The 13,347-nt window shown below is 42.2% G+C and overlaps 1 protein-coding gene across 1 annotated transcript in view; it reads left to right on the top strand.

The window, feature by feature from the left end:
* KDM2B (lysine demethylase 2B) overlaps positions 1 to 13,347 on the top strand; it is a 105,199-nt gene that overhangs the window by 45,142 nt on the left and 46,710 nt on the right. Inside the window, exons 9-10 of the mRNA XM_062504372.1 lie at positions 1,106 to 1,221; positions 7,462 to 7,588. Of these exons, the coding sequence (XP_062360356.1) occupies positions 1,106 to 1,221; positions 7,462 to 7,588 (243 nt within the window). The remainder of the gene's footprint in view (positions 1 to 1,105; positions 1,222 to 7,461; positions 7,589 to 13,347) is intronic.

The raw sequence follows: 13,347 nt of genomic DNA, 5'->3' as shown, positions 1-13,347 counted from the left end.
ATGAAAGCCCCAGTCCTGCCATCTGCTGTGGCTCAAGGACTTACCAGATAGAGCTTTGCAGGCCTTTATGTTGAAAAATTGTGGAGGAGCACTTTTGTGGCTGCTGGCTGGAAAACCCTCTAGGCTGAACGGCATTTTCCTGCTCCCTCACTGATCTGGAAGTGAGGGAAAGCTGCCACAGCTTTAATGGAAAGTACTGCACAGTCAGGAGAAAATTGACTGCCCCCCATGTTGCTTTGCTGTCTGCTGGTTTATAAATTGTAATGCTTTTCATTAAAAAAGAAGAGGAAAAATAGTGTCAGGTCTCTGTGGGTCCCAGATCATTAGCAGGATCAATTCCTTTTTCACTGCAGAGATCAGAGGCTACAGTCTCACATAGCCAGAGCTTCAGCTCCTGACAGACCAAGCAAACAATGCGGAGCTGGTGTGTGGCTGCCTGAATTTCTGTGCCTGGATTTTCATTGTGACAGAAGATTCTTTGGAGCCTGTGAAATGAATTCAGTCCTTTGATGGATTGGATCAGAACAGTCTCATCAGCTCCAGTACCAGAATGTTAAATCCCTTAACTTGAGGCTTGCAGTAAAACAATTTCTCGGGTACTTCAGGAAGTTGATCGTAGGTGATGAAACTTTCACCTCTGAAGGAGGGCTGGTGATAATTTGAAATCTTTTTCGTCTGAAGGCGTGTTGGAAGTTTGGTGTGCCTCAGTCCAGTTCCACAACCCTCGGCCCACCATCACTGCTGTCATGGTTTGCAGCCATGGTGCCAGTCTGAGAGCCATGTGTATGGTACAGACTGAATTGAATTCTTAGTCATGGACATGGTTGAGTCATAAACTTGGGTGTGCTCAGTAAACACTGTAAGTGTTGGGTGAATAAATAGAAGAACTGATTTACAGAGGGTTGTAAGACTGCACGTCACAAGGTGCCCTTCTGCTATGACTAGTCCTGAAGTGTGGCTGTCAGCATCCCATTTAACCTTTCACTGCTTTAACCTCTCATCCCCAGCACACTGGGACTCAGGGGGTTGTTAAAATATGATTATTAATTGCTCTGTAATGTTCCATAGCACGAGGCATTCTCAGTTCTTTGCTTTCCCTCTCTAGGGTGGATACACGCGGTTTATACTCCAGTAGATTCTCTGGTGTTTGGTGGAAATATCCTGCATAGCTTTAATGTTCCCATGCAGCTTCGCATCTATGAAATTGAGGACAGAACAAGGGTAAGGATACTTGATTCTCTTTTTAACTGAGCAGTTCTTTGTGACTATGATCTCTCATAGTCTCTCCCTCATACTCCCTTCTGACACAGCAACTGACGGGATCTCTGTGTCAGAGTCGTTGAAACAAGAGGTAAACATGAAGTAATGAGACTTTCAAATGTTGGTTATTTTTAGTGGGATTTACTCATGTGCTTCCCACAGATGTGTTCCGTGTCTTTTGTCTGCCTGTTAAACTTTCATAAAACACTTTCCCTTTTGCACAAAAACATATTGCACTTTGCAGACCTTTGTGCCAGTATTTCTGGTAACCCTCTGCTTACCACCTCTCTATGCACACCTGGGGTGGATGCCTGATCCTGGAGAATTGATGGAGCTAGGCTGATTCTGCTGCCCACAGCTGAATTGATAAAGCTGTGCAGAAGTGATGAAATGGCATCTTCTGTAATTGGCAGTCACTACAGTGACTTGATACCATGCAAGAATTTCTTGGAATGGAGAATCTGGGGTGGGACATTGATCTGAACATTGTACTATTCACCTGGCTGTAGGACCTACCTGAGGGAAAGGCTGAGGGAGGTTACTGTGTCACCTCTTTGTTGGGAATGACAATTTCATCTTTGGTTAATAAACAGGGCATCTAGTCATCATATACTTTGAATTTCAAAAAGCAGCAGGATCTGAAGGAAGTGACTCCATTTTAGTCAATAACCTGTGCAAGGCTGTTGTGGCATTCTGATATAAAAATGGACCAGAGGGATGTGCAATCCAGATGGGGACTATTTTGGAGGCCTCACTCTGAGACAGTGCTGACAAGCCACTGTCAAAGGTGCCAGCTCTGGTGTTAATGGAGATTTGGGCTGGCAAAATAGCAGGGAGTTGCAATTCTTCTTCACTAAAAGGTCTTGAAATTGTGTGTTGTTGACATCAGTGCATTTCACTGTTGTTCACCCCGACAAGAGGGCACAAATCTTGCTCCAAGTTGGCTTTTACCCCAAATTGCTTTCTTTGCAGTGAGAGTGTATAGGCCTGAAGCAAATACAAATTGTTATGAAGTACATCTCTGACTCAGTGGAAGTGAGGTGTCCTTCCCTCCAGCCTCACTGGCTTCCCAGTGGGTACAAGGCCTGGCACTCTTCACATTGCCAAACAGTGGTGGGAGCAGTCGGTTTCCTGGAGTGACTTTAATGAAGAGAAGCAGAAAAATGAATTCTTAGTGGAAGAGAGATAAGAGAAAAGCTGAAATTTAGGGGGAATTAGAGCAGAGGAGTGTGGCAGAGAGAAGAAGTAGAGGTAGAGACCAGAGTGGATTCAGCCTAGCTTTGAACAGGTGAGAGTGTCAAGTGTCATGAGAAGGTGCAGAGGGATTTGGACAGGAAAGTTAAGGTGACAGAAGCAGGAAGGGGCTCACCAGGAGCTGGCAGAGGTGCTGGGCACAGGAAGCTTTCCAGAGTGACTGTAAATAAGAACCAGCAATGCATGCAGTACACTGCAGGGGTGCATGGGGTGGTGTGTTGTTGCTGGGAAGGATGTTTGCACAGGCAGCTCACATGGAGAATGGAGAAGGGGAGACTGGGAGGGAGGATCAATGCCAGAAAAGAGTGATTTCAACTGAAGTCTTTGGGGAAGATGGGCAGTTCATAAAAACTGACATTTTGTTCACACAGGACTGGAGCTACTCAAGATCACACACCTTGGTTGTAGCTGCTCAGCTGTGTTTCGTGTCAGGCCTTTTCTCTTTGGGAAGTTGGATGCAGTTTTGATTTTCTAAGCTTTTTATGCGAGCAGGCAAAACTCCTTATAACAGTCAAATATTTTGGTAACTTCTAGGAACTAACCAGCCAGTTACACAGCCAGTAATGCCTTTTAAAATTTACTGGCACCCTGGTCCTGTGAGGAGGTTCTGGGGTTTGGGTATCTGCCTCTTGAAAAATGTCCTGTCACCATTAATTGGGAAAGGGATACTGTAACAGTTGGAAATCCCAAATCATACCTTTGTTCTTGTAATTTTTTGTTTCAATTTTCTCTGAAGTCTGTGTAGTTCTTTATTATTTTCTTTGCAAAAATACTGGAGTGCTTAAAAAAAGACCAATGAAAGCCAACAGCCCAGAATATCCATGACTTCACAGAAGCAATTTCAGCACTTGGATGGTGCTGTGTGCTGGCAATGTGTTACACACAGGCTGTACCTGTGCTCGCAAACTTGTGCTCGTGGGCAGATGTATAAAATCAGAACTGTGCGAACAGTTGAAGAATAGCAAGAATTTCTGGACAGAAACAAATTGGAAACTGTGCAGCTAAAGCATACAGAAGTTTGATAAAAGGCAGGAAAATCAATACTGTGATTTAGAAATAATAACACTCTTTCCCCCTCTCCCCCCAAACTAAAATATCATGCAGGAATCTTGAAGGGGGAAGTGATTTCAAAACATGATTCTGGTGTGTACTACATTATTTGCTTTGTCAATCAAATTTTGTCATTTCTTTGTTGACATAATTCCATTCATAGCCTGGCTGGTCTGGCAGACTCAGTACGGTGTGCGTAGTTCACCCAAATTTGCCAGTGTGAGCATACTGCAAATGAGTTTCTCATCAGTATTGATCTTTCCATTGTGTATGGCACAGAAGCAAATTACATGATGTGATTGACAAAGTAATTTGCCACACTCATATCAAAGTGTAATACAGGTGTGCTTCTTGTCTTCATTTTGCACAGAGCAATTTTATGGAGGTTTCACTGTGTTTAAACCTGCTATGTAATGTTTAATCATCTTTGATTGCTGATATTCAAAGTCATTTTTATGCTAGGTGTAGTTGTTATTGTCTTAGCTCAGACAAGAATAAATACAGGGTTGAAATGGTAATGCTGATTTACAGCCTGATAAAATTGCCTGGTTTATATACTTGTCATGCTTGTTCTAGCTTAATTCCTCATACCCCTGGGAGACTTTTTAAGAGGGTTGTAGCCATTTAAAAATAGTTTTAAGGAGTAATAAAAAACATGTCTATTGTTGGAAACAGCTCCTAATGTGCAATTGAGGTAAACAAATATTCTCGAGCCTTACAGTTTGTAGAGACTCTCATTTTGCAGCCTGGCTTTCCTGGAGGCCAATTAACAGCCAGTCAAGCAGGCCAAGCTGTTTAGCTCTCTGCAAGCCCAGCTTGAGGAACTGCAGAGCAGGATGCCATGCAGGGATTCATCATTTGGCATAGGGGTGATACAGCTCTCTAGTATTGAACAGGAAGAATGTGCCAAACTTACCTCCAGCTCATCTAAATTTAAGTGCTTTAAAATACTGGAACATGGTGGGAACAAGGGCACTCTGAATATATACGTAAGGTGGTCACTCACAGATGATGGTGTTTGCTATTCACTTGGTTTTCTGGAATGTAAGATAACGTATTAAGTGGCTAGATTAATTATTTTCTAAATAATCATAAATTGCTTTTCAATATTGTGATTAGATTGATTAAACACAAGTGGAGTTTGTTATGATTTTAATGGGCATTGTGGAAGAGATTATTACTTTTTTCAGGAAAACGTGTCTTACTTGCTTAGGGTTTTTGTTTTGTTTTTGGAGGGGTATATAATCTCTAAAATAATTTCACTTTGAACTGAAGAAATGGATCATATTCCAGGGAGGATTTTTTTCTTGCTGTACAGGAATAATTAATTTTTTTTCAGTGGATGGTAAATTATTAATCACAGAAGTTAGAACTGGAAATGCCTATTAGATGATCCAGTCTATTTCCCTGCTGGTGGGGAATTTAGTCCTCTGGCAGTGTCTGTATCAGATATTACACTTCAAATTCATCACAGAACATTTTTAATTTTTTTCCTTCTTTCTCTTATTCCTCCTCCCCTGTCCATAAGAGCTCATTTGCCTATGAGTGTACAATAGAAAGAGTATGGACAAGCACATAATGCAGTTCACATCCGTTATAATTAATAAATGTTCAGGGATATCATAAAGAGCATATTCCTCTCTACTTTTCCATAAGGCAAACTTTAAAAGTTTTTAAAGCATTGTTCAAGTCTCTTTACTGGCAGAAGGCCCTGTAGTTCTCTGCACAGTATCTCTGTCTACAGATGGTAGAGAGAGCTCTTCCTTCTGAAGGTTTGTAAAAGCAAAGCCTTCTTGGGCAAACAGTGGATTACAGAGGCATGGAGGGATTTGCTGTGGGTTGGAACATTGATAGCGAGGCAATTAGGAACTCAAATTGAATATTAAAGATTGATATACATAATGGGAGCACTGCATGCATTACTGCCTTGTCTTTCACATTGAATTAACATTGGTAACAACTAAATTTGGTGAAGCTCAGAATCTGTCAACAAATGTTGAGCAATGATGTCTTTAATATTCCCAGGCATGTGGCTGAAAACCTTTTGAAGGCTGAGGGGTGGAAGGCGGCTTCCTGTTTGTAAGTCAATTCTTTGCAAATTTTGTTTCCTGCAGTGCTCTCTTGGAAAAATTTGAGTTCCTTTATTAGCATATATTTTAGCATGGATAATTTCCCCTGTGTTCCCTAATAGTCATAAGTGACTTGATCTCTTCTCTGTGACAAATAACTAAGCTAAAGGAAAAATTTTCTTCAATGCAAAAAGGCCCTGGTGTTAAATGTTCTCACACTTAGGGGGTTGTTGTTTGGCTGGTTGTTGTTTTTTTTTTTTCCTTTTCTTTTTTCCCTTCTTTTTTTGGTATGTGTGCTTTGTAACAAACCACACAGGGAAACATTTGGAAAGGTGCAGCAGTGCTGGATGCATGACCTGTGGCAACAAGCAGTTCAGATTTGCCAGATGTATTTGTGTTGAATTTAAGGGATTTTAACTTCTGGGAATTGCCATGGACTATTTAATTCTACACTGTGATACATCTAGTGTGACAATTTAGTATCTTTTCCCTCTTGTTACATTTTGTTTTACTGCTAAGAGTGTTTGCATTTCCTGTGCCCTGGGAACAGAGGCAAGTTCTTTGGCTGTCCACCTTGGGGACAGTTTTGAAATCTGGGCATTCCAGTAAGTCACTGATCTGCTCAAGTGGATGCTTTGATCACCATGCAGGTGTTTGGACAGTGCCTGCTTTGCAGAGCTGAGTCTGAGTTTGCAGGTGCTGGGTTAGTGGTTCTGTTTAGACTTTGGGCTTTTGGCTGATCTCTAGTGGTGAGATAATTTTGACATAATGCTCCTTTCTGGTGTAGTCCAGCTTTTCACTAAAGGTGGGTGTCCACCTCTGGGCTTAGGGAGCAGTGAATATGTAGAGAATGTTTTAAAACAGCTCCTGTCATCCCAGTGCAGTGCATGCATGTGTGTCTGCAAAATGCAGATTTCTGTGCCACCAGGAGAAAGAGGTGTACAGTGTAAGTACAAGTGCATGCAAGATGCATGGCATCCATTTTTAACAAATCACTACAAATACACTTATCTTCCTGCATTTTAGGAGCTTCCCAGATCCTTCTGTGGTACAGTGACCTTCTACAGATAGAAAACTATGTTGGAAAGGAAGGAAACCCTCTTTGTTTTCTTTTGTATCTGAAATACTCTCACAAATAACTAGTGTTGGAGAATTCAGCTTTTTGTGTGAGAACAACAGGTTTGAGATGTAAGAAAAAGTACACAGCTTGACAGGATCTTTTGTCAAAATCCTGCTCTTCTATTCTTACTCTGTTTGTGGCAAAAGCTAACTTGCTACCAAAAGGTAAAGCACATAAGGGATTTTTACTTTAATGTGTAGTTATCAAGAATTCGTGTGTTCATTTCTTTCATCAAATTGTTGAGACAACCACAAATGAAAAAGATGAATTTCCTGCTTGACTCATTTTAGGTAATGTTGCCATTTTGATAAAAATCCTGTGATAGTGTTTAGGAGATGAAAATCCACACCTTTATTTTAAGTTTTAGTGACTAACATCTGTATGTGACCACCCTATGTTTATACAGCAGGTAAATAATTCTGTAGGGGCCATCCATCAGTTTCATGATTTCACAAGAACACAAACCCTCTCCTCTCCCACCACCCCAAGAGGATACAAATTAGTGAACCAAGAAATGATGCTGTCGTGGCAGGCAGGCTGGCTCCTCATTCCGTATGCTGGAGGCATTCAGCTCCCTGCTCCCACCCTCTCCCCTCCCCCTCCTCACACTGTTTGTGCTCTTGATAACACGATGGGAATGATGACTGGCCCTTGTGCTGCAAACTTCTCTCCCTTCCCCATGGACTGACAGTGTGATCTTGCTTCCAGGTGCACGCCAAATTCCGGTATCCTTTCTACTATGAAATGTGCTGGTATGTCCTGGAGAGATACGTGTCCTGTGTGACCCAGCGCTGCCACCTCAGCAAAGAGTACCAGAAAGAATCAATGTTAATTGGTGAGTGAATCCTTTGAGTGCAGATTCAGAACTGATGCTGGCACCTCAGGCTAGCTGCTGCTTTGGTTTCTGTAAAGCAGATTATAAATTGAACTGGAGAACTGGAGAAATTCTATTGAACTGTTTCTTTATTTTGGGGTGGGGAAGATTTTTGATTCTTAAGTGTTTCCATGAAGTACCAACCTACTTTGAAGTATATTTGTTGAACGTTCCCTTAGCAAGTGGATCCCAGAAAAACAATTTTTGGATGTGTTCGTTCCTTGGTTTCAGTAATGCTTGTGTTGGGATGATCTGCCAAACAGTTGAGGATTTACTGACATGTTCAGCAGAGTATCTCCATAGCCAGAAATGTGTGTATTGCAAATGTGCTCTGGTGGGGTGGATATTTTGCCTTTTTCAGAGCAGCTCTGCTACACAACACATTGTGGTCACTAAACCTTCACTATTCTCTTTTCCTTAAATTCTCCTGTAATTCTCTGGTGACTTTGAGTTCTAGTTCTGCAGAAAAACAAACCCAAGAAGACACCTACATAAGTCTCCATGATCTGTAATCCAGGTACAGGGAGGTCAAAGAAAGCTTTACAAGAGCTGAAAATGGACCACAGGAGAGAGAGACAGATGTGCCTGAGGCACTGCCTTGGCACTGGTGTGAGCTTTGCATCAGTGTGTGACAATCCAATCGTTGCTGTGCTGAACTGCTCTCTTTATCCTCCTTTTGATGGAACAAGATGGTGGGCCATGTTCCCTCTGCTTTTAAGTACAAAATAGCTGAAAATAGCACAAACACTAGCTAAATCTTAACTGATGTGTGTTAAATGTGAAGGAGGATAAAGTATTTCTGTACCTCCTGCTCCCTGAGGTGCCACTCTGGCATGGCTGGCACTGCCCCAGGCACTGGACAGAGGAGGGAAATGTTCACCTATGAGCAAAATTCTTAGCAGAAGGCATTGAAGAAGTTGTCACTCTCCAGTGAGTTTTACTGACCAAGGATAATTTAAGGGAGCTAATAATCTGTGTAGATAGGTCAGGGGGAATTCCTGGGGTCACTGGGCATTTGGGTTCTTCACATTTTAGATCTGAGGCCCTGGTCAGAAAGGTTAGTTAAGCAGAAATTCTGTGTCCAGAGGAATTTTTCTCAGAAGATCATCCTAGAGGAGGAAAGGATGAATTAGCCCTTTGGATCAGCTCTTCAGAAAGCAGTGACAAAACTGATAACTGCATTCTTTGGAAAATAAGGAACAATCTCCTCTTGTCTAAACCACTGGCATGGAAAGAGACTGGTTCTGCAGGCAGGGCAGAGGTGCCAGACCAGCAATGTGTAATTTCAGAATAAATTAGATGTGGAGAGTGGACGGTTCAGGATATTGAGGTGGGACCTTTTCCAGCTAAATCACCAGTGTGAATTCCAGCCCAGCTCCATAATTACTGATAATAGTTTGGTGATCCCTAAAATCCCCACGAAATGTGCCTCAGTTCACTTAGCTGTGAGATATTCCAGTCATATAAAAGCTCACAGGGAGCTACAGATATCCACTGTCTTGAGGGAACAGGATTGTTTTGCATGACCAAAGAATGCCAGCTGCAAAGGCTTCAGGAAAAGAAGCCTGGCTACTTGGAAAAGGGTTTAGTGGTGACTTGGTCAGGGTCTTGTGACCTGTGGTGGCTTCAGTTGGTGGCAGAGATGTATACTTTTGTTTTGTCAGAAACTTGGGGTTCATTTGTTTTTATTTCTTGTCAGAAACTTAACCTTAAAATAATTATTTTAGTGGGGATTGTGGTTCAAAAGACCAGATATGCCCTACTGCTGGATCTTTCACTTGGCATTTGCCAAATTCAAAGGAGTAAAGGTACATTATTTAACTTTACAAAGCTGCATTGCTTTGTTCTGTGTCAGTAATACTGTTTCCAGTACTTGCTTTGCTTTTCTTTTAACTGGTCTGTGTGCAGCCTCTTGACTTGAAACTCTGTGAACTGTAATCTTTGAGTTAAACTGGTTTGTTCTGTGAAGTCTGTACCTTGATGTTGTTTGCTTGCTGAGGGATGGGATATCCTAAAGACATCGGTGTTCCAAACCTTACCTCTTTGTTTTTAAGCTTTTCTTCAGAGCTGAGAAGGTCCTTAATTTTTCTCTTCTTAGGGACTTCTCTATCTTCAAGCAATTTCTTGATTTCCCATGAGGAAGTATCCCTTGACAAAGAATTTCCCATTATTCTCCTTAAAGAGTAATGAAGCAAAGTACTTAACTTCTCAAACCCCTCAGTACATTTAATTGCCTTCTGTCCTTCTTGGTTTAAGGAAAAACTCTTCACATCCTTGGATTAATTTTCAGGAATTTCTCTTGAATAATCTAATGCTTCTCCTACTTTTAAAAAATAATTTCCTTGACATAATTTGTTCTAAATGTCTACTTTCTGCCTTTCCTTTTGGGTACTGGAATTGTCTATTTTTCACCCTACAGTTGTGCCGCTTTCTTTCCTTACATAGCTTCTGGTAGAGTGGTTGTAGTGGATCTCTGAAGTTACAAAGTGGTTATCAGTAGAGGAGGACATCGAGCAGAGAGAGTGCAGGACACTGCTCACAGTCTCTGGGATTCACGAGGGAGTAGTTTTCATAAAATTTGTAGTGATTCTGTTCTCCTGCATAAAGAAAAAAAACCTACTATGTTGATAAAGAACATTGTTGGAGAACACAGAAAACTGAGTTCAGCAGTTGGATTTTAAGGATATCTTTAGACTTCTCATACTGTGTTTTTATACCATAGTGTTTATTTGCTTTGACGTGAAGGTTGTTAAATGCAGAGTGACTTTCAAGACAGTGACTGTTCATGAAAGTGTTATTTGTGTGATTGTGTTGTGATACCTGTGTCCTGATACTTGCATGCTGCTGTAGCAATTTCTATTGTTCTTGGTGTTTCTGTTTTCTAAATGTCTCCACTCACAAAACTTCAGACAGGAAAAAAAACCCCACCTCTGTGGAGGCAAGGCTGAAAACTACCAGAGTCTTCCCACTCCCTAAATAAAAACGTGAGTGCAGCTCTAAATGAGGTGGAAGATGATGGCTGTGGCTTCCTCCCCCATTCCTCAGGCCCAGAATGAATTTCCAGGCCGTGTCCTCCCAGGCAGTGTGTGAGGCTGTTCTTTCTCAGATCTCTCCCAGGAGGGCAAACACTCAGGGGAATGATGACATGACAGCAATCACAGGCTGCTGTAAAAGCACACAATCTCTTTTTCTCTTTTCTTTTCCTTGTCTCTCTCAACTGGGACATTTGTCCTGCCAGCTGAAATCAGAAGGGAGCCTATTTGGGTGTCCTACTAGATTGGAACGTGCGCTGTTTCTCAGGGTGGATATGTCTTCATTATTTTTACTCTTATCATGAATGAGTCTGTACTGGATGTTTTCAACCACAGTTGACCTTCAGTGAGATACTGTGTTGAGAATGAGCTGGCAAAGAGTAATTGGGAGAAGATCCTGGGCTATCAGAGATGTGCTTTCTCTGTAGCCTGCAGCTTTGAAGATTCCCATTGCTAAAATTTTAACAGGATGGCTCTAACTGTATGTTAAGCCTGATGGATATAGAAAATATGCCCTCTGGCACAGTGAAGGAGCCAAGTCTCTTCCCCCCCCACCTTTTCCTCAGCTCAGGGGATAGAATAGATTTACTTATGATAGACAGGTACCTGAGTCTATGGAGTGATTCCTGTGTGGGGTGCTCCATGCAGTGATACATTTCCAGTTTGTTTAGGGTTTTTCTGCTAATGAAAATGTCATTGCTGTCTTTAGCAGACTGATAGCAACTGCTGCTCCTAAGTCACAGTGTCAGGGTGTGGAGCACTACACACTGGACTGTTCTAAAGAGTTCAGAAAGGTTATATAATTATGCTTGACCCCCATCCCTTTCTTTTAAATTCTGTAATACAGCAAGTTGCTTTTCATCAAGGAAAGAAACAGTGAATATTATTCTTGTACAAGTGGATAACTGTGAGGAAAGTTAAGTGGTCTGCCCAGAACCACAGGGAAGTGAACTGCTACAGAAAATAGAGAAATATACATTTCTAATGTTGTGTCCTGTAGTCACGTTTGTGTTGCTCCACCTCTTCACAGAGCTAGATCACAGACTGGTCTATGTGAGCTGGTTTTGTTTGCTTTGAGATGAGTGGGATGAAGGTCTTTTTGCACTAAGTTGTGTGGGAGCCCAGACTGGGTAACTCCTCTGAAACTGGGGTTCAGACCTGGGACTCATTGGTGCCTTGACTCAGAAGAAGAAGCAGTTGAGCTGAGCAGGTGCTGTTTCCCACAGAGAGGCTTTATAAACCAGAAACCTCCAAGTCAGTGGAGCTCTGGTAATACAGTGCTTAAAATGCACTTCTCAACAAAGTAAATGTAGATTATGCTTATGTAGGGCCTCAGATCACAGCACAATAATTCTGTCAGACAGTGTTTTCATTGAAATGAATAAATAAAAATCATGGCATGTTACATTACAACAAAACACTTGAAAACACAAAATTGAATCTCCCTCACCTTGAAGTTATCCTTCCATTATTGATTCCCTTGGTGCTGTTTTTTGTTTTTTTTTTTTTTAATAGACTAACAGCAGTAGCAGACAGTTGTGTTTTGAGAGCAGCCTGCTCTTAATCCGGTGGTGCACCAGCACTGTAATCCCCTGGTGCTCCAGAACAGCCTGGTACACTCCAGGTTAGCAGCAAGCCCCGTGCCCACGGGAAAGTTAGGCAAGGCATGCAGAGAACAGGGCAGTGCTTTGGTGGTGTTTTGTTTGGGGTTAGATGGGAGTTGTTCCTTCCTGTCCGTGCCCAGGTGTGGCTGGCACTGGCACAGCAGGGCTGCCTCTGCCGACAGCCGGTGGCAGGGACGCGGTGGCAGCTGGCAGAACGGAATTGCTGAACCCCCTCCGTGTGCTGCCTTCTCCTGGGAATAGGCCCCCAGTATGCTCTGGTGCTCCACTCCTCTCCTGCCTTTTGTTTCCATAGATTAGAGCAAGAGACAAAAAGTGGAAATCTCTCTTGGAAGCTTTTTCTCCTCGCACCAGAGCATTACTTGGAGTAAATTATTCACACCTCCATAACGTGATCTCCCTCGTTTTCTTTAGGCCATATTTACGCTTTTGCTTTGCCCCAGTTACAGCCATTAGTTCCTGTTCAGCAGAGCTACAGCACAGAAGGACAGAAACACGATTTTCTTTGTGCAGATTTATACCACTTTCTGTTAATGACACTGTCCTGGCAGCGTGGGGATGTGTCTCGGCTTTCACCCTCTCCTGTTTGATGCCAGATCACTGGCATTTTCTCCCATCGAGGCTAGGCTTTGTGATTGAGTCAGTTGTTAAACAGCTCACTGAGGCTGTGTGGATCAGAGAAGGGGGCTCCAGCCCTGGATCCAAGAGCCTGGATTCTCATTCCTGGTTTTTCCCTAGATTTGATGTGTGACAATGAGCGAATCGTGCTTTCTCCCAAGCATCTGTTTCCTCTGTTGTAAAATGGGAGAATGACATAAGCTGATTATGTAGCCTTTGAGGTGGGTACGTGTGCTTGCTACTGTGGACAAAGGAAAAAACAGTGTGAAATAAAAGTTGGATAACTGAGTGGGTTTTAAATGTCCTGGTTAAGATATTTTCTAATCCTGTTTATTTTTCTTGGAGAAGCATGGGGGTGTATTAGCACAGAGCAGAGAGGAGGAGCTGCTTTGGAGTGCTGATACACCTCAGTACACAAAATAATCAGTGAGGCTTTTTTGGAGGGTTG

The sequence above is a fragment of the Cinclus cinclus genome, chromosome 17, assembly GCF_963662255.1.
Source record: "Cinclus cinclus chromosome 17, bCinCin1.1, whole genome shotgun sequence".
NCBI lineage: Eukaryota > Metazoa > Chordata > Aves > Passeriformes > Cinclidae > Cinclus > Cinclus cinclus.
Note: the sequence above shows the minus strand (reverse complement) of the source record. Positions and strands in the feature narration are given on the sequence as shown.